This window comes from Pomacea canaliculata, linkage group LG3, assembly GCF_003073045.1.
Source record: "Pomacea canaliculata isolate SZHN2017 linkage group LG3, ASM307304v1, whole genome shotgun sequence".
NCBI classification, from domain to species: Eukaryota; Metazoa; Mollusca; class Gastropoda; order Architaenioglossa; family Ampullariidae; genus Pomacea; species Pomacea canaliculata.
Window position 1 is genome coordinate 21,500,430 of NC_037592.1, and position 21,488 is coordinate 21,521,917.

At 48.2% G+C, this 21,488-nt stretch overlaps 1 protein-coding gene across 1 annotated transcript in view; it reads right to left on the reverse strand.

The window, feature by feature from the left end:
• Positions 1 to 21,488, reverse strand: part of LOC112558627 (protocadherin Fat 1-like) — a 79,776-nt gene that overhangs the window by 40,330 nt on the left and 17,958 nt on the right. Inside the window, 6 exon segments of the mRNA XM_025229193.1 lie at positions 8 to 221; positions 3,111 to 3,250; positions 6,400 to 6,613; positions 6,847 to 7,158; positions 10,239 to 10,300; positions 15,512 to 15,826. Coding sequence (XP_025084978.1) covers positions 8 to 221; positions 3,111 to 3,250; positions 6,400 to 6,613; positions 6,847 to 7,158; positions 10,239 to 10,300; positions 15,512 to 15,826 — 1,257 coding nt within the window.

A 21,488-nucleotide genomic window follows, 5' to 3' on the forward strand; every position in this document is an offset into this window, starting at 1 on the left:
CCCTTACCATTGCTCTCATCTGGCATTTTGAACTTGGCCAGGCTGGTAGTGCTGGCGGCGGCCACCAGGGAGTACAGCAGGCGGCTGTCCTTGTCCTTGTCTGTGGCAGACACGCGCACCACGTGCTGGCCCAAGTAGCTGCTCTCGGGTACCGAGGCACGGTACAGCTGGTGTGTAAACACAGGCTCGTTGTCGTTGACATCTAGCACATCCACATACACCTGCAGCATAACATCTACACCTGTCAAGACACTCCGCAAACAGCATGGGCAACGAGAACATGGTGTAAATCAACAAGGGATTGTGACAAGTATGAAAATCCCCAAGGGACGGGATAGGAACGAAAAAGCAGCAGTGATAGAAACCGCTTACACCGAGGACAGAGAAACCGGTGGAAATAGAATCAAAAACAATTTAAAGAGATGGAAAACCATGCAAATTTGTCTGTATCTAGGGATGCAGGTTGATGATGAATCACTTAACCGCGCACAAATGATCATCATGACAGATTTCTGAAGATCATCTCATTGGCCGTTTATTTAGTACAACAGAAGTCATTATAAGTCTTCTTGGCATTAACCCCGAGCTTTACTCTGGCTTACCGCAAATTTCGGTATATTGAATGCCCTGTGTATAAGCCGCGCACATTAAATTTTTTTAAACTTTTTTTTTCATAAATAAGCCGCAAATAAATACAAAGTTTTCAATGTCCGAGGTCGATCCCCTTCAACTTGAAAGCTGCATCGTAGGCATTCTGTCTCGTTTTGGGCATGATGAGGGTGTGTGCTGCGGGATTGATTTTAAAATGTGAACAGTTAACATTGTAACGACCTTAACAGTTAGGGCTTTAACATGGAAATCATCGAAAAATTAATCGGAATCTGAAAAATCCGCAAACAAGTGGCCTGGCTGTTAAAGCCGCAGGGTTTAAAAGCTGGGGGCAAAGGTCACGGCGTGTAGTCCGATATTGACGGTAACTAATGTCGCAGTCAAGTCTTGACATAACATTCTGAGTTTGAATAACACTCTGGGTGAAGGCTAAGGAAACTAGCTTGCAGTAGCTGTCTATTTAGGGAGTGACCAAAGGTGACATATAAGTCAATACACGTCAAAGCAAACCACCTGTAAGGCTGTTCCTGTCTGTAATCACACGCTCAATCATTCCGCCAGCCCTCAAAGGAAGACGGGAATATTGGCAGGCAAAGCACAGGAAGTGCGCGCGTCTGTTTTCGTTAGACCTGCAATGTGGGGTGTGGGGTGGGTGGCTGGGGTGTCAGTGGGAGCCTATGTGTGCCAGACACTGGTCAGTCCGTGCATCCCATGTGTCTCGGTAATCAGACAGGCGATCTCTTGCAGACACAATATTCGGAGACAAATGTCGGGAGAAGAGTAAAACCTACGCGAGGATGTGCCACACCCTCCAACAATAAATCACCCCCTGCCTGCCTTCAGACTCACGGAGGGCTAAGCTAGGTCCAGCAAGGCTCCTCCAGTCTGTGGCCGCAGCTTAATAAGGGTTTTCTCGTTCTCCTCATCCCCCAACACCCCGTTTAGAAAGAGGACGAGTTTCTAGTGATGTGATCCGAGCAGCTTGTGAAGGGCGACTGGCAACACTTGTGGGAGTGAGCTGTACACCTCCTGGCAAGTTGTTCTACTGCGGTCACCTACAGCAAGTCCCTTTAACTGTCTGGTGATAGCTGACTTCAAACTCGCGGCAAAGACTTGGCTCAATCAGCTTCCTCCAAGTCTTTCTTCGGACTTGTGGCGATGCGTTGGTTAGAGGTCCGGCACGATGATAAATCTGCGGCATCCCACTGGTCATTTATTCTCATGTCTACGCTCAACTATCTACGTAACTTAGAGACACTCAATCACACATCGTAACCAGCAGAAGACAAAGCCACCCAGCCATTAGCATCCCTTAGTTACCTGAGATCACCTTACTGATCTGCCAGTTGGGTCTTTTGATCCACGTGGTCCTTACCTTCTAAAGAGGGCGAAGCCGTGCACCTGTCACCTGTCAGATGACCTATGCCGATAGATGTGGTGTGCGCAAGCCACTCTTCCTCGGAAGCGCAGCCTTTGCCTAGCTATCATCAAAGCATCCCCCCACCACATGCTCTCACCTGTTATCTACTACAGTGAGCTTACCTGTTCGGTTACGTGCTCATACGGACCCGACCTTGCACCTCGCATTAAAGCCACGTCAATCTATTGCTCTGCTCGTCTGTTCTTTCGTGACAAGTCTCCGCAACATCGCAAACATGCCAACGGCTTGTCAAACAGGAGGGCGATGTATTTGAACCCGACAGGCACGAGATGAGTAGCAAGCGAGACACGTGCCCAGTTCCACAACACAAGCACGCGCGGCACACCCTCTCTTCCTCCTTCACAACTCAGTTATGACACCATACATAACAAACTTCTGGTCTTCTATGCCGGTAGTAACATAATTATACCCGCTCCTCAGCATTCGCAAATATCGCTTTTACTGTTTTGATGATTATTAACTGGTCTGCCGTCCATAATTCAAATGAAAATGTGTTTTGGAGTGTTGTGGATGGCAGAGGGCCGAGATCTCCATTATTTTTCCAGCTCAGTTACCACTGTAACTCAGGCACCTAAATTATGGGGTGGTAGATTCCATGTGAAAGTTTTCCTCTCGCTGCACAGCGCCACTTACCCATGACTAGCTTGTCCACCATTCAGCTCCTTTCGAGAAATGTGGTCTGGCCACGGGCACACTCACAGCTCTGACCCCAAGTAAAGGTCAGCTGTCGCCGCGACACAGTTACCACGATATTTACCATGGTAGTGTTACCATGGTATTTACCCTTTCAACCACTCTACCGTCTGCCACCGCACCGCATGTCCACCTCATGTCATCGCCCATCAACATCTTTGCACAGGCAATGTTCCATCACATTAAACATGTCCCAGTGTCCCATTACAATGTGAAGAGAGTCGAGACACCACGATAAAAGTCGGCGCTCGTACCCCGACTGCAGATAACTATATTAATAATTGCTGATTATATTATTATTAATATTATTGCTGATAAATGTTGAAATACTTTTGTAACTCTCTCGCTCTCACACGGAGTGGCTCACCCAAGTGAAGTCGTAATGCACGCCATCAGTGACGGAGACCGTGAGGTTGTAGCTGGACCGTGTCTCCCAGTCCACGGGCAGAGCCAGGAGGATGCTGCCATGGTTGGGCTGGATCGTGAACACCTGGTCCTCGTTGCCATCTGTGTACATGTGTACGACACAAAAATATTACGGCTGCAGTCTGTCAGTGCATGCGTACACCACCACTCCTAATGGCGGCGTGTGGATGGTCACTACATGCAATCACAAATTACTCATGCGTGACGTCTTTTGTCAGTACAAGAATATACCATACAACAATCGAATATTACTTTCTATTATTGCTTGATAACTCCATAAATCACTTTCTATTATTTTAATTCTATTATTATTTCAACGACAATAAACATCAAGACAGAGGGGGTAACAAATGATGATGAGGCAACAGGTTTCGCGGTGTTACAAGTCACACCTGTAAGGATTCTAGTATACGTCACCCGCCAATACACGTCACACTCTCAGGGATGTCACACCTGAAAGGACACTGGTGCACGTCACACCATGCAAGGCCCGTCTATGGGTGGAACAGGAAGTAGTTAGTGTAGTATGTCTGAGTGGAAATATCAAAACGACTCAATTCTCCATAAAATGCGCAGGGCGGTGTAAATTCCTGTGGGACCTTTGACCGTGTCATTGTTGTACAGCATTTCTTTAGTAAATCATAGTTACCTCACGTAGTTCAACATATAATTTAAAATCAAAAAGTTTTTTTTTTACTGGAAATGACTTGATATTGCATTGTCACCGGCGATGGGTAACTAGTGAAAATGTCAGACCTCTAGGGCGATGGGAATCGATTACAAAATTCCAAGCGGACAGACATACACACATACATAAGTGTGTAATAATAATTTTTTTAATTGACAGCGGACCTCACAATGAGGTGATGATGACACTCTGGTATCCTGAAAGTCGGTCTGAGGAACTCTCGTCACAATTTGGCCAGCACCTGCTACTTTCACCAGCGCGTCTGCAAGATTTCACCACAAGAGGGCGTTGTTATGGTGACGGCAACGGTTCCTACTCCCCGTCTTGCTGTGGATACCGTATTGTTGCCAGCAGCGAGCTACTCTCTTTCTAAGTCCAACTTGGAGGTGGGAGGGATGTTAAGGAGGGTGAGAAGCACAGAAAAATACACAAACCGACTAATGGAAAACAGGCCAAGGGTCAGGTAGGGAAGACAAAGAAATAGATGGAAAGACAGACACAACAAGAGAAGGCAGGCAGAAATGAGAAAAACGTGTGGAGAAAAGCGACAAGATGGGGAGAAAACCTATAATGAGATGGTCACGTGACTGTTGAAGCTATAACACCGCTTCTTCCTCCCAATGCTCGTGTCAAAAAAAGAAAGAAAGAGATGCGGGTTTTAATCTTGCAGTCTAGCAGACGCTTGTTTCAGCGAGGGTATAATAGCATTCTCTTGCCTCATAAAATATTCTGCTGGGAGCGGACGTCGACTTTGAGAGTGGCTTTATACCACTGGCACACCACCACTCACCATAAATCTCATTGTAACTTAGCAAAAACCGTCCGCCATCTGTAGATAAATAAAACACGCGGTGGCTTTTAAAGAAGTTCCTCTGAGTACAAGCAGATATGTGGGGGGCGGGGACGACTGTGGATGAGGGGATCCAGTGAACAACGTCGGTCAGTGAGGGTGACAGAAGAAAAGAAACTGGTGAGGGGCTAAAGTCAGTGAGGGTAAGGCGTGGGTGAGGTTTTTTTAAAGGGGGTGGGGAGACAACTCCCAATAAAGAAAGAAAACTGTCGTAGTGGGAAAATGAGTGCAAGGGGAAGGATGTCGTGCACGAGGGGAGACAACTTCCAGTAATGATCAGAAAAAGCTGACTGCGGTACTCGAAAAATTAGTGCAAGGGAAAAGGTGTGGTGAGCGTGTGAGTAGGGGGGACAACTCCTAGTAACGATGAGAGTCCGAGGTAGTCTGGAAATTGGCGTTATTGGCAAGAGGGAGGATGGAGATTGCGAGAGAGACTCGTACCCCTTCCTAACCCTCACCAACCTGAGCAAGATTTTTTTGTATGGTCTTAAACTATTTTTATTTTTGCGCCCAGCGTTTACAGATTCAAACGACTCATTTTATGACACTGCAGGAAAAAAGTGTTGCCTCGTGCAAAATACACCGTTTGCTGCAGTTGTGGGTGGGCGTAGGGGCGGTAAATATGCTGTTACAAATATGCCGAGTATCTCTGAACTCTGGCTTCTAGTGCATGCGACATTAAGGATTGTTTTAACACCGCCTTGCCCACCCAACACAAAGCCGGCTCTCCCTAATCACTGCATGGACAGAAAGAGGATGCTCCGCAACAAACACGCCGAACAGGACAGAGGGTTGACGAGGGCTTAACAGGCATGGAGGTGAGTGATGAGCATGGTCAGGGTACCAACAACCTACCACCATTCCCCTCTCGACAACACGCTTCGGAAGAAAAAGAGGAAAAGGAAGAATTCATCAGGTGTGGTTACAGTCAGAGAGGGAGGGGGCGTGAGAACAATGTCGTCTGAAACAAAAGCGTGTTTCGCGGTCGTGCGGTTGTCTTCCATTGTCGTACTCGTCTGTCACGTGTCGGCGAGAAATAACTTTGATGAGATAGATCTACCCCTTATTGCAACTGTTTGCCTCTCCGTTTTCGCTTGTCCCCAAACCGCGTTGCGCTGGGATGTGGGAACCGTCCGAAATACTGGAACTATCCATGACTAGCGACCAACGGAGCCTACACAATGGCTCCCTGCCATCGTTCCCAGTGGCTAGAGAACCGGTAACAGCAATGCGGACCGGGTGCTCTTCAAGAAGCAAAAGCTCGGGGGTCTGATACCAAGTACAACAAACAGAGCGAAGACGCGAGCGAGTCTCAGAGCAATGTATTTCAAACCGGGGGTAGGAAATAGCTTCGCCCCATAGAAACCTTTCCCTGTCAATGATAATTTTCCTTAGGATGGGGGAAGGGAAGAAGAGTGAACTGGTGAATGGGTAGGAAGTTAGTACACGTCTGTCTTTTGTGGTAAGTCCACGCTGTACCGTCACTGCGTTAGCTGACGGTGAGCGGCCTGTTGAGCGCAAACGTCACGTGACTAGCCGCGCCAAAAGCCAGAAGCCCATGACAAAGTGAACACACAAAGACAGGGCAGCTGTACCTAGCCTGGCTGCAGCCGCATGCACTCACGAGCAATAATAAGCCAGGCGCACGAAAGAGAGCAGCAAGGCAGGAGGCGGGTGGGAAGCTTGCTTTACCTGTGATAGCGAAGTACAGGCGGTCCTTGTCGGCGTCGTCAGCTGACAGCAGGACGATAAGCTGGCCCGGCTTGTCGCTCTCCGTGATGCTCTCCCGTAGGCCCGTGTGGCGGAAGTGAGGGGGCGCGAGGGAGGTGACTGGGCGGGCCACCACGCTGATGCCGATCTTCTGTTGCGTCTTGAGGTTGTCGGCCCCCCGGTCTGCGGCACGCACCTGTCGCCAAGACAGAACTGTCATCAGGGACTGGGTGGACGGGTGGAATGCACTTAATGAGAGAAAGAATACTTCTGAAGAAAAGGACGAGATAGGTTTGACTCGCAGATAAAGACACGCGCGAACACCCACGCACACAGAGGAGATAGGGAAACTTGAGAGAGAAGAATGAGAGTGAAAGGAAAGAACACGTGGAAACAGAGCGAGACAACCAACTCCTTCCAGCCACTGACCGTGAGGTCGAAGTTCTGGCCAGCGACGAGGTCCTTGCGGGAGAAGATCTCGCCGGTCCTGCTGCTGATGAAGAACTGGTCGTCCAGCGTGGACCGCAGCGTGTAGGTGATCTCGGCATTGGGCCCCTCGTCCACGTCGTAGGCCAGCGTGCGGTACACGAGGATGTCGTGGCTGCCCTTGGTCTCCGCCAGCACCGTCAGGCGCCCGGCGCGGTCCACGAACTTGGGGCGGTTGTCGTTCTCGTCCATCACCTTGATGACCACGCGGGTGGAGCTTGACAGCGGGGGGTTGCCGTTGTCCGAGATGGTGACCTGAAATGAGCAGTGACTGTGACAGGGCGTGTACACGTGACGGGCTGTGACGTGACAGGGCGTGTGCATGACTGGCTGTGATGTAACTGGGCACGTGAATGAATGGGTGTGACGTAACTGGGCGTGTACATGACTGGATGTGCGAGAGAATGAACACTCGACGCAGGGCACAGACAAAAATTTACTATATGACATGAATGTGCGAGCAAAACAGACCACAGCACACTGAAATGCGAGACAAAGACATGTCTGCGTACATCCTCAAAGCGCGAGGAAGAAAGGCAACAGAGGTAAGGACCCCTCCTCTCCCTCCCCTACACACATACAGCTCCGAGAACTGCAGTGAACTGTGAGTGTATGTCGGACAGGCAGAGCAATGGGGAGGAGGATGTTGAGGGCAAGGCGCGAGAACCTCAGGGCAATGAAATGTGACGGCGGGGAGCAGTGTCAGGTATTCCCAGTGCCGACACGGAGGAAGCTGGGAAGAAGTGGAAAACGACTCGATGCCAGGGTACAAGACTTGTCTGGCACTCGCTGGCGGCGCGGTGCAGTCCCGTAAATAGTCGTAAACTATGAGCAGTTTAGCTGTCAGCTTCTCTCCAAGCACCCAGCCAGCACCCTACATCTGGCTTGAAGACACGCAAGGCTGACAGGCGGTGCACCATGTATCTGTGTGTCTGTGTGGTGGAGAATGGGTATCTCTACTCCTCCTCCACCCCACTCACCCACCCCGGGCGTGGAGCACCACTGCGCTCTGCTCAAGGTCTGTAAATATTGTGATGCAATCTGAAAGCCGTGCAAAATGCTTGGAAAATTGCCCATACTCATGATTTCAGTTCACCTGAGCACCATATACGAAGTAATCTGATCGTAAATAAAGATGAAACGCATTGATACCGTGTGTTGAGCACTGTAATGCAAATTTAAATGCTGGCTGGCTTCACTAGGCAAGCTTTGACAACACCATCATTCTTTCCGCTTGCTCTTCATTCAAGCTTTCACTATTAGTTTGCTAAACAGGCCTTTCAATCTGACTAATCAATTCTTTCAGCATGTTTTGCTGTTGGGAAAAAAATCTGGAAAAATGTATGTTCTGCCCATCATAGCGAATTTTTTTCGTTTTTGTTTTTTGTTGCTATAAATTGCGGCGAACATAAAACAACTCTGAGATGATATCTGTTTGCGAAATCTTGAACAATTTGAATTTACAGTGCCTTTAAGCAACATGTTATCGACTGTTATCTAAAGTTCTGAGGGTGATGGGGAGAGAGAGAGAAATGTAAGTACACCGTGCACGCGAGCAACCAAGGCCTGCGGCGGCTGGAGGTCGACCTCGCAAGCAGGGAGGAGAGGGGAGGGAAGGGAGTCAGCTATTTCACAGGGTTATCCAGTAAGGAATTCTTTATTAAGCTTTGCTTTTGTCCTTGTGCATCCGACAAAACAAAACAATCTGACCCCGCTCCCCAGCCCGCAAGCGACAGGTGGAAGAAATTCCGTTTGCTGCCAACTTGTGTCACAACCTCGGGCAAGTGCAGGAGAGGGCGGGATGAACATCGACACAAGCTCTCGGTAGTTTAAAGACCTCGTGTCACGGCACCTGTCTGCCTCACCCGGATGATGTTTGAGAAAGTACAATACAATAAAGCACAAGTGACGACCATAAAGAAAGACAGTTCACTGTACAGAAAACAATGCTAGGAATCGGGGTGGGGGACTTCGCGCAACTCTGACACGTGACGCGTGGATCAGGTTGACTTGCAAGTCTGCAAATAACTGGCATCATAGGAGTCCTCCCTACTTTTAGTCAAAGACATGCATGCTCCCTAGCGACTGGGTACATGGGCCAGTGCGCCGAGCTACGCAAGACCACTCATGAAGTCACTGTACTCGAGATGGAGGAAGCCAGGTGGGGCAACCTGATTCCTCTGTCAAATGTTGTTCCCTTGCGTTTAAGAACAAAGGTCGGAAGAAGAGCGAGTTTTTGTTGTCCTGGGGGTCACCTGACTTCGCAAACTGCCAGATGCTCTCCCTCCACTCTTTGTCTGCCCACCCCACACCACAATACACACGGTCGTCAGTCAGGTTGCGCCATCGTGACATTCGCTCTCCTCTCATCCGCTTATTTGGGTGGGAGGGTGGGGAATGGGCACGGGAGGTGACCACAGGGAGGGGAACGTAAACACGCGCGTGCATTTCACTACCTACAGTAAACAGAAACGGTTTGTCGTGAAAACTATGTCTTGTATTTCAACTTCCGGGATAAGGTTGCGAGGATGGTTCGAGACTTCTACAGTACAAGGTTCGGCTTGCGTGATAGGAGAGTGTGCGCTCGGGAGAGTAGCAAGGGGAGGGGTAGGATAAGGGTAGACAGGTTTGTCGTGGGTTCCCTCGGCACACCACACCACCTCTGCCCTGTGGAGGTAAGTCTATAGCAGCAGCTGCCAAGCTATCGTTTTGTCTTTGAAAACAAGCCAAGTTGCTGACATGCTGACGGGTGCATGGCACAGTGTCACAGGGACTGACCTGACACTGTAACCACAACAATGAAGTAGCAAGCGTGTGACAGTTGTAAAACATTTATGCTGCTTGCGTGCCAGCGATCGTCCTACTTGACAGACACTTGGTGTTGATAGTGTGGGTTCGTACTAAGCACGATTTAGCTGTCGTTACATGTGTAGTTATGTATGTGTTGGATGCTGTGGTCTGGGTCAGATAGAAACTGAGGTGTACACAAGCTCCTCCAATGAACACGACCGACAAACGACAGTGACCAATGGGTAAATTGGTGCTGACAAGCCTGTTATTGTTGTTGGTGTATGTGACTGGTGTTGCTCGTATTCACAAGTATTTTTGTTCGATTTTTATTACTTTGATGTTAAATGTGTTTAAATCAGTGTGTGTGTGTGTGTGGAGGAGTGTTAATGGTCGAGAAACCATCTGTTTAAGGTTCGCACGTTCTGAGAGCTTTAAGTGATATTCCAGTGCGTTCATACCATCGATGATGACAGGCACTGTAATTATTCCACTGTCAGAGACAAAACGAACAGAGAGAGAGAAAAAGACCAGATTGTCTCCCTTACCTCTAAGGCATGCTCGTCTTGTCTTTCTCTATCCAACGTCCGAGTCGTGGTGGTGATAATTCCTGAAATACAAGAGCAAAATAAAAATGTAACTCAATCCACCAGAATCTTAATAAGCGATGCCTCTGGAAAGGGCAAGCAGGAAGCAGGCGAGGTTGGGGATAGTGGAGGAATGTCTGGGATCAAACCCCTCTACACGTGAGCTCCTCCCCACGAAGATTATAAAACTATGGAGACGGAGTAAATGTGAATCGTTACACCAAATCTCTGATTTCTAAAAATACCTTCTTTCTGTCTCTTCGTGAAGGTCGAATTTCCTGTTAAAAAAGATAGAATAAGGTAGGAAGAGCATAACTCAAGAGAATGAGGTGTAGTGTGAGAAACAAGAACTGCGCATGACCAGACGATGGAAAGGTAGCAGGACGAAGGTGGAGACAACATGAGAAATGTTCAGCTCCCCTAGCTCGCAGGGCGAGAGGGAAACATCGACAGACAAGTTTATTCAAAGGCCTCATTCTTCAAAGAATAAAACTGTACACCAACATTAACAGAATATCAGTAGAGGACATATAGTAAATATATACATGTACATGTTAACAAATCCAGAGCAACCGAAGCAGTACTAGACCGGCATCTGGAATGTGTCTAAAAGTAAACGGCATCAGTGCTTCACACCAAGCAAAACAAACACGTGGAGGTAAAAGGTCATTAAAAGTATGCGTGTCACTAGTACCTGCACGTGACAACAAGGGGGGGACTGTACTAGTGACACTGAGTGCGGGCGAGTCGGCTCTGTCCATAGCTCATGGCCAATTGTGCACTGCGTCTCCTCCTGGCCTAGCAGGCTGGTCCTGCCGTCGCTCACATAATTAGATATATTTGCTGCGGCTTCTTGCATCTTCATCCCGCGAAATTCTCTCCGTGCCCATCGCTCTTCTAAAGCTAAAATCGCTAACTCCACAAACTCGACCACGCAATCAGACCTTTCATTGAAATTACAAAGCCGCGCGCCTGCGTCCGCTCATTAAAATCACCCCCGCTCCTATATTCTTCCTCTTTCAGTCCTTGACCCACCCAACTCCATCTCCGATTGCACGTGCTTGCTTTGGAGGCTGCGTCGTTCCGAGAAAAAAGCATTGTCGGTCTTAAAATGCTGCTGAGTGGCGGCAGCAAGCGCAACAAGGGACGTAAACGTCAGCCCTCTGACCCCCTCCCTCCCCTAACACTCATTGTATTAGCCGCCCCCCGAGCGCTAGCAGACTCGTAAGAAAAACAAAATACTGGAGGGAGACAAGCAGAACACCCTGAGAGATCAGTAAGACATCAACAAAATACTGGAGGGACACCTGTCACATACCAGCACAAACAGGCAAGAGGAAATAAATCTACAACTCCTACACAGTGGCGGCCCCTCACCCAGATAATGTCACGCAAGTCTCACAATGCCTCGGAAAAAAAAAAAAAAAGGGGGAAAAAAAAGAAGACAGTCGGTAAGAGCGTATCAGCCATAGTGACACGCTAGAGGGACGGGGAGGGGAGAGAGAGGAGAGGGGGATGAGAACATCATGATGATAACGCGTGTCATCAAAGGCACGCCCCCTTTTAGAAAACTGCGGCTTTCACTGCCCGGAAACTGCCTGCTGAGTGCTGACAGAGGTACAGGTCATCTGCTAGCTGTAGTGTGGGTGTTACTGCAAGCTGAGCTGAGTGTAGTGTGGGTGAGCTGTGAGCTGAGTGTAGTGTGAATAGAGCTGTGGGTGAGCTGTGTTACTGCAAGCTGTGAGCTAACTATAGTGTGGGTGAGCTATGCTACTGCAAGCTGTGAGCTGAGTGTAGTGTGGGGAGAACTGTGGGGGAAGCTGTGAGCTGAGTGTAGTGTGGGGAGAACTGTGAAGATGAACGTTGTTTGTGTCTAATGGTCTCACGTAATCCTTCTGCACAAACTTGTTAGAAAAGGGAAGGGAGTCGTCTCAAACCTTACATGGTCAAATATGAAGGTTGAGGCAGCGACCTTTCGAAGATGTCGATGGGGCTCTGGACAAGTTTACGTATTGACAGATTCTAAATACTGACTGCTTGCATACAAAAGCTATTCGCTTCTGACCCGCCATGTGCGGCCTTTGCTAGGTCCAGTTGCCCTCCAAGCCGATGCTGACCCACGTTGCGTGACAGATGGCCTACTGTCAGCTGTCCTGAATGCCGCCTCAAGTCCTAATTAATCTCGGGTCTGACTTCGGGAAAACAGCCAACCCGGACCAATGACCTTTCTTGACCTATGACCCGTGGTACACGCATATGTCATCACTGCTATTCAACGCTGGTCTCTCGCAGCTGCCCTGAGGCTGTCCTCTACACTTCTTCAGAATTATTAGCAGCACCAGTAGATGACCATTTCCTCGGACACTACGACCATAAAATAACCAGCTTAACGAGAGCGCCATCTGCACACGGGTGCATGTCCAAGCGATCTTGCACAGCAAGAAGTCAGCGTGAGTTGCGGGTAGTTCACAGCCCTCGTGAAGCTCGTGGGTCTGATCCTCTCTCCCTCATCCCTCTTTCCTTTTGGATTAATAAATTGAAAAGTCTAAGTGTTAACAGGTTAACTCAGAGATACATATGTATGTAAGTCTACACACGGCGTGAGGCTAGTGCCAAGACTGAGCTGACCAAGCCTACACTTGTCCGTCGTGTTAATTCCTGTTAGTTTAGGTCATTAACAAGCAAGCAAACGCACTGGCCACACTGCCTTTCTCCCGTTTCTTTCACAGAGGCGTGCATGAGAGCCCTTGACTGAAGAAACAGAATTTGGCAGGAAGTCTTTGAAGCCGTGGGAAGCGCTTTCATGCTCCATACAGCCGCCCGCTATTTTGTCGTGCCGATTAAAGATGCGATCGTTCAATCAGACGACCAACACCTCCAGCGACCTTTGCCCCTTCTCCCGGGAAATCGCAGGCTGTTGAGGAGCTCGTCTCAAGGATACGGAGAGGCTGCAGGGGTCGCAGCACAACCAGGCGGCGGAAAAAGAAATTAAGGAGAGGCGACTAATATCTAGGACAGTGAAGGAGGAATAGGTTTGAAAAGGCCATGAATAATAAATGACAATGAGCCTCAATTAGACGAGACAAATTTAGGCGCCGCTCTGTTCCCTCCTCTGACCTTGTGTCTAGAGTGCCTTGCCCCTGTGAGCATCGTCGACGTCGTTATTTCGTCAACACCTCCACCAGCTCGTCATCTCTCCCTTCCCCGCTCTTGCATTCGTGCAAACTGAACCGATACAGTTGTTCCTCGTGCTGCGCTTTGCTCACTGCAAATCGAGTTTGCTATTATTTTTCTTTCTGACATGCGTGAGGGCAACTTCCGGGCCCCACCGACAGAAATGGAGCAAGTCACCATTGCTTAGCCGTGGGAGGGATGAGTGATGTTATGACTGGCCGGTTGAGTGACCGATGCACGCGACACCCTAAAGTACATCACACACACACACCATGGATGTGTATATAGATGGATTACTGTCTGCCGAAACTAACGCTTAGCCTCTTGCGAAGTTCTCCGCTGTTAACCTCCGATGGCAAGAAACTGTTTATTGTCAAGTTTTATGTGGGCAACACTGAGCCTCTGACATATGATAACAAATAATGAAAAAATAATTTCTTTCGCTTGGTTTATTACCTGTCTGACCCCATGAGACCTCCAACCTAAATCAGGATTTACGACTTCGCCAAACCGTCTATGCTTTTAACTCACTTTGCAAAAAACAAAACAAAAAATATGTTTCTACATAATGGGAAATTCCCCCGCCCCCCGCCAACACACACGGCGGAGCAGGCAATATGCCAGCATTCTGTAGTTATTATAAGGTCAGGGCAAGACGGGGTAACATCAAACGTCTACCCATCATGCTTCAGTTGACTCTGCGTCTCACTTGATCTTTTCGGGAAGCCAGACATCTTGGGCTGAAGGCCGGGTGTCTGAGCTTGTCTGGCCAGTTGCCTCCAGTCCTACACTGAGGACGTTAGGTGGTTTGGTGTAGATGGGCAGTGAGACTAGACGACTAAAATAAAAGGGAGCGGGGAGAGATCCTCAACTAGTAAATGTGACGGGAGCAGCAATAATGTCCGACCCTCCTCACAGGCCTCCTGTACCAGATTTTATCGTCAGAGAGGAGGAAATGTTCCAACAAGCAGTCACAGAGCGGTAGTCTCTCTGTCTCTTGACAACTTCCGGTGCCGAGTGTACATCACGAAGACCACATCAGTCAGTGATCGTCGAGCATAACAGGGGAAGTGGAAGGACAAGGCAATAAGACAGAAATCTGTCTGTTGACCTATGTTCCACAGACCAAGATCTTGACTGCTATTTCTGCCGCTGCTCGGACGGCAAGGACCACGGCAGTTATCTCCCCGTGCCCTCGTCGTTCACAGTCCGCAGCAGCGTCCATTACGCTCGCTGTCAAATCAACGCCAGCTCGACCCCCAGCGGCCCGCAACGTCTGCCCTCCCGACACCCGCGTGACCGTTCCCCAGCCGTTAAGGAGAGGAAATAAGGGAAATGAGTACAGCACGTCCCTGGATATCTCACCCAATTTAAAAGAACAATCTGGAGGCAGGGTGGCGAGAACTGAGTCAAGGCCGCAGACTTACTGACGTCTACACGAGCTTCACGCTGGGATGTTCTGTCTTGATGCTTACGCAAAAAATTGCGTACAGTACGCATTAAAAGTTCGGAGGACCCCTTCAGTTTTCGTCAATGTAGGCTAGGGACTTGAAAATCTGAAGAATGGGACCCCAAAGAATTTAGCCTTAGCAGAAGCCCTGGCATGGGAGGGCGTCTGGCCACATTGGCTCCTGCTGTAGAAGGACGAGAAAGATATTGTTGGCATATATCGAGCAAACAGAAACTTAAAACAGAAACCATTACATAGCAAGTAAGGAAGCGACATCTACATCTAGGGTGGGGGCTGGTCACTGGTGGCATCTCAACTCGCAAATATCATTGTTTCACCTACAATAATCAAGAATTTTCACACCAAGCCCATAACAGTCATCATAAGGTGTACGTACACTCACAGATGCCCCCCTATGTAAAGGAATAAAATGTGACACAGGATGTGAGCCGTCCATCCACAGGCTCTTTTCCTCAAAGACACATAAGTAAATTGTGACTATGAACACTAAATGCAGAACACAGCTCTTCGAGCCCCTGTTAAAATATCTCGCCAGACCATAACCCCAAAGGGAGTAGGAACAAGGAGCACAGTGATGTCGCCCACTCACCTCTCACGCTGTCGATCTCAAAGAAGTTCTGGGGGTTGCCGCCGGTGATGGCAAAGTGCAGAGCCTGCTGAGGGCTGCGGTCGCCGTCAGTGGCCGTTACCTTGACCACCTGCTGGATCAGGCGGCTGTTCTCCACCACCGACGCGTAGTAGGCCGGATCCACGCTCAGCGGTACGTTGTCGTTGACGTCATCGACACGGATGAGGACCTCCACGTGCGCGAACTGCGGCACGAGACCGCGGTCCTGGGCGTACACCGTCAGCCAGAAGTGCGATGACGTCTCGCGGTCCAGTACCTGGCTCGTGCGGATGGCACCTGCAGCAGACAGGTAATCCATGAAAAGATAAAGTCCCTTAAAGACTTGCGGAAAGCTAGAGATACAAAATCACTGGAGTATGTTAAGGGCTGCTGGAATAAAAGAAATGTGAAAGAAATAATGATGCACACTACCTGTTATGACATAAATAATACCAGGTACTTAATACTAGCTGAATGTTAATCTTAAACCCTAACCATGACAATCTGGAAGGAAAAATAAAATTATACAAAGCTGCTAATGCCTTAAAAAATAATGAAAACTGAAAAAAACTGAGAAAATGTGGCTGATGGGATTGAATTTTTTAATTTATAATGCATATATGTGTGCGTGAGAGAGAGAGAGAGGGAGAGAGTGTGTGTGTAATAAATGCTATAAAAAAGGAATTAAAAATAGTATGCTTTAATATCAGCAATCCAGGAACATGGAAATTTTGTCACCAAAACTGGAAAGCACTTTATGAGTCATAATCCTAGTACGTGTACATTATTAAATTTGCTTTTCACTTGATGAATCAGGTGAACAAACAAAAGAGCTGATGATCAGATGCTAAGGTGAAAAGCCAGCAAGGAGACTGCAAGGAACCCAGACACATTCTCTAGCTCTCTCTAAGCAGGAATCTGGACGTCTGCACCAGCCGCCACACCAGTTACAGGTGGCTTCCCCTGTGGTGGTGACCGGCTGAATTCTAGTCACGCCTAGTCAGGTACAGGAGGCTTTCTGGCCGCCTTTGCTTTCTCGCTACGTGGTACATGTGTCAGCTGTCGGAAATGGTCACCATACCAACCAGCAATAGCATGCCACAGCCAGTCCTCCTCCACTGGCAGGACTTTTCCTGAATCAGCAACAGCTTGGTTTTACTTACTGAAGTGACGGGAATGGCAGTTAGACTGTACATTCTACAATCACCCGTCTACTCAGTCTGTTGACTGTAAATATAGATATTCGTTTAACTGCAATACCCACCGCCGGAAATGAATGTTTCTGGGAAAGAAGAGACAAATGTGCAAATATCAAGATAACCCGTGTGATATACCCTGTTAGTATAAAGTGTCCTGTATGTGTAAACTAGCCGAGACCGCGCACAAGTGTGTCGTAGCAGGACTCTAAGGGTTTGGTGCGACCTTCTGGACCTCGGTGACAAGCTCTTCACTTTCTTAGGATGGCCTTTACGGTGATACAAAGGGACGCAAGCAAGATCATGCTGGCTTTACAGACACGCATGTGCACGGTGCTATCAAGACAAAGCTCTTGCAGATGTTCTGCCAAGCAAGGGCTGGAACGAGGGACGCGGTGTCGTCAAAAAGGTCCTTTGCAGGCGAAATGACACAGGTTCCCCATAGCTGTTACTTTGCGGCAGTGTGACCACAAGGTGGCGCTGGTACCTTTGCCGCTTACCTTTTGCCCCTTTTGACACTTTTACGATCCCCTCCCCCCTCCGACCCGGTCGGTCGTGGCTGGCGTGCAGCCATCCATCTACCAGCATCCCTGTCCAGCAGCCATCAAACAGAGCCAACACTCGCCAGCTCACCCCTCCCTCCATCAGCCTCCTGCAGTCGCTTAGTAATCAGCTTCCACTGCGGCCACACAAGCACTCCCCACTCCTCATTAACGGGGAATCGAACAGACATCTACAGCTCCCTCCCGCGTTTCAACACGCTAGCTGTGGTCAAACCGAGGTCAGGCGGCCGTTGACCGAATGACCAGACTGACGACCTCGTTAACGAGGTAGGCCTGATGGTAGAGACGGTGAAACGAGTGCAACAGCATCTCTGACAAAGTATTTTTAGGTCTTCATCGCGGCATTTCGACACAGCAACATTAGAGATTATTTTAAGATGGAAAAAAAAAAAAACAAACGGAAAAAGGAACCCCTGGAGTAGACGAGGGGCCCATCTAAATAAAGGCATTTTGCTAATGTCACTCTCTCTATATATAGCTTTATGGGTTTTTTTCTCTATACTTAATGTAGAACAGAATATCGTTTTTGAAATATGAAGTCTGCGAAAAATTGAGTGACAAATCATTATTCACTGGCGAGCACTCTGATTATACAACTTTTAAAGCATAATAATTAAATTTACATGCTGCCTTTCTTCAGTGTAGTTTCAGCACTGAAATACCATGGAAGTGTAATTATTTAGCTACTGAAGGCCAGTGAACGCCCTCCATCTGACAGGTGAATCGATTGTAGGCGAGAGCAGCCACACACAGCATCAGGGATGGCGGTCTAAATATAGCTGTGAGCTGTAGCAGCCACCTCCGTGAACGATGTCAACAACAGTTCTGTCTACACCTGCTGTCCGCAGCCCCGACCTTTTCTCTTTTGGCTCTGAGCTCGTCAGAAAAACACAGATACAGACGGGCAAGAGAGGAAAGAACAAATAATAAAATACAAGCTTGGGGGTTGCTTTTTTGTTTCTGTTTTTTGTTTGGGTTTTTTTTTGTGTTTTTTTTTTGTTTTTTTGTTTTTTTGCACAGAATCTCTACCAGATATCGTTTAACGCACGATTCACAACCGATCTGTACACTTCTTCTTCCTTGACCATCTTGGCTTGTGTACACCCACACAAAAGCAAATGGCTGCCGTCTGTGAACAGCTGTTTCGACGAAAACTTCATAGAAATGGAGAAAGCCAAGGGAGGGGAGAAACGGGTGTTTTACACCGAACCAACAAATTAAGGAAAAACAGCCAGCCCTGTCAACAAATGCCACATGTAGAGAAAGAACAGCGTGCCCGAGACGAGATCTGAACCAAGACATCCAATCCTCGCTGTACTGGTGACAGGCGCTAACTAACCGCTGTGCCACTGGACCTCAGTGGAGAGAGACAACGAATGCAAAGAACGTTGTATTTGGTCTAACTGGCTTCCTGTGTCTGTTCGCCGATTCCTCCCTTGCCCCCGACCGGTACGAAAAGAATGTAGCTAAACTAAAAGGTCAGGCAGTAACCTCATTTCCCACATTAACTTACAGATGAGCTTGGCATGGCATGTGAAAGACAAATGAAAGTGGAAAAGATCAGAAACACTATCTCCGAAAATAGTTGCGTAATGGGCTCTGCCAGAGCTGGGGCTCCGCGTTTTCCTCCCGTTTCCCAGTGGACAGCAAAATGTGCGCCTTGCAAGCAAAGGTTACCACACGTCTGGAGACAAAATGATGGGTGGTAGAGGAGGTAGGTAATTTAGCTCACAATTGCAGCCTAACTAGCGCTGGCAAGAGGCGCTTAAGAACCGCAATTCAAGCAGAGTGGGGAGGTAATTCTGCGCGATTTATTCACACAATCAGTTAAAGGTCACCCAACCATGTTGTAGCCAGGCTTTATGTGACACGACTCAAGGGACGAGAAAAAAAAAAAAAAAAAATCCCCAAACCCGACAGTGACCCCTGTTGCGGCTTGACCCTAGGTTCTCTGAGTATTGACAACCACTGCTGGCCTGTTCACTGCGGATAGTTTTCAGATTTACAGGCTAGTTCCACCTCCGTCCTGTATGTATAGACAAAGTGACAGAGCAAGCGACAGCGGTCTGGACATTTGCATAATCACAAGCAGAATATTTGCTGAGGAATCGCTGACATCAGGATGTGATCAGGCCGAGAGGACATAGAGAAGATGGTTATCATCGTCTCAACACATGCAGCCTATGTAATGTACACATAACACTAGTCTTCTGTTAAATGTGAACTGAAGCGTCTGGATTAGTGAAGACATTAAAAAAAATAATCTCGAAATAAAACGACTGTCATTTGGGTGATCCACGTGACCAGGACCGGATGCACAGTCATCTCAATCATTGAGATGACTGTTAGACACTAGCATTCAACTAGTACAATGGTGCACATAGGTATGCAAGCATATTCACCATGGCATCTGTTTCACTCCCCACGTCCCCAGCCCCCAGATACCCTGTCATCAAACAACCCTGGTGTCTTGTACAGTTTACACCCAGGCGCCAGTGGCTCGGTGACTGGCAAGAGGGTCATGTGACTAGCGGCTGTTCGCCTCTCGTTGTCGTTGCGAGATGAGACAGGGGAGTTGGTAGGGTACACCACTGGAATGCTGGAAACTGAAGGAGGCGGCTGGTGAGAAAGTCTACCTCCCATCCACCTCAAAACCCAGAGCGTGCTCCTGCACGCGAGTCAGTTGGCGCCAAGCACCCCGCCGCCTCCTATACAAACCAACAGGTGGAGAGTACGAGTACGCTCTCAGCAAGCATCATCCTGTCGAGTATTGACAGATTATCGATCTACAGAGGTCAACGACCTTTCCTACTCTACACAAGTCACTGCAGTTCAGCCTCTTTCCCGCCTGTCCTGGTTGTGTGACGATTGACACACCTATTCGCCCTTGCCGGGGACCCACCCGGGAACCCACCCTAACAGCTTAGTGTACTGTAGTAAACGGCCAGAGTGGAGATACACCTGTGTTTGCCATTCCCAGCCGCGGCATCACGGCCTACTCATCAAAATTTCAAATCTGTGGTTTGTTTACCTACTGGATGCGCTCTCTCCCGCCCCAAAGGTATCTTTCCAATCTCTGTGCTCGTCACATTTCTTCTCTTCGCCATCTTTATCATCTGCTGTTTCTTTTCTTTTTCCGAGTTTGCCACACACGAGATCCGGCTACAGCTCCATGTGGGAGCTAACTCCAAAAATAGTCACCACCCACCACCCCCTCAAACAACCCTCACCCCGCGCGTTCCGTGGCGCCTCAAAATGTACAGGGGAGGGGGACAGGATGTGCTGCAGTCTATGCACGAGTGCAATTCCTCCGTTCTCCGGGAAAAATATCAGGTAGGGAGAGAAAGAGGCTTTCCAGGCTGTGCCTGTCTAGTCATCAAAGTATTGCAGTCTCCACTGACAGTACGTAACAGCTGCATGGCGCACCGAGAGTTGCCGCCGCTATCACATTCTGTACCCGCACGAGTTACAGCCGCAGAGGAGGTATAAATCGTGTATGTGAGTCACTTTGTAACCGACAATCAAACTCCTGCACAGGAGTAATTATCGCATCCGATTCACTAAAAATAACGACAAAAAACCCAACCAAACAAACAAAACTGCCATTCCGTAGTGCGTGCATAAACGTCTCCTCTTCCTATTCGTCCCTTTCATTCTTCTTATTCATTCCTACACTTACATGTGCATATGCACTTTCCAGGTACAGTGTTCTATCTCTCTCTCATTCTCTTCTTTGTAAGAAGATGAAATACATCTTTTCCATTGCCTCCATCTAGAAGATTCAAGGGACTTGAATTTTTGTCAATTCAGCAATAGAACCCAACCGTCATACTTTACACTGACCGTTTTATATAATATTTCTTTGAAGCAATTAGAATGAATGAATGGCAGTTTGGAACAATGTGTTAAACTATGTTTGTATTATGCTATGCTAGAGTCATATTACACTACTAGAGTGCTCAGTAGATATTGTACAACTCATCATCTGAATGTTGAGGTTACGTAGCCTGATTCAGTAAAAAAAAATTCATTCGTTTGGGGTTTTGTTTTCTCTCGCTCTCTCTCTCTCATGCACAATTTTATGTTATTCTGTGAAAGCATTCAAAGCAACACTTGCTAACACGCAAGGTGTCAGCGGCGGAAGATTCATGAGGCAAGTGTTAAGTGGTGTCTGACACCCCATCACCTCACTGCATTACC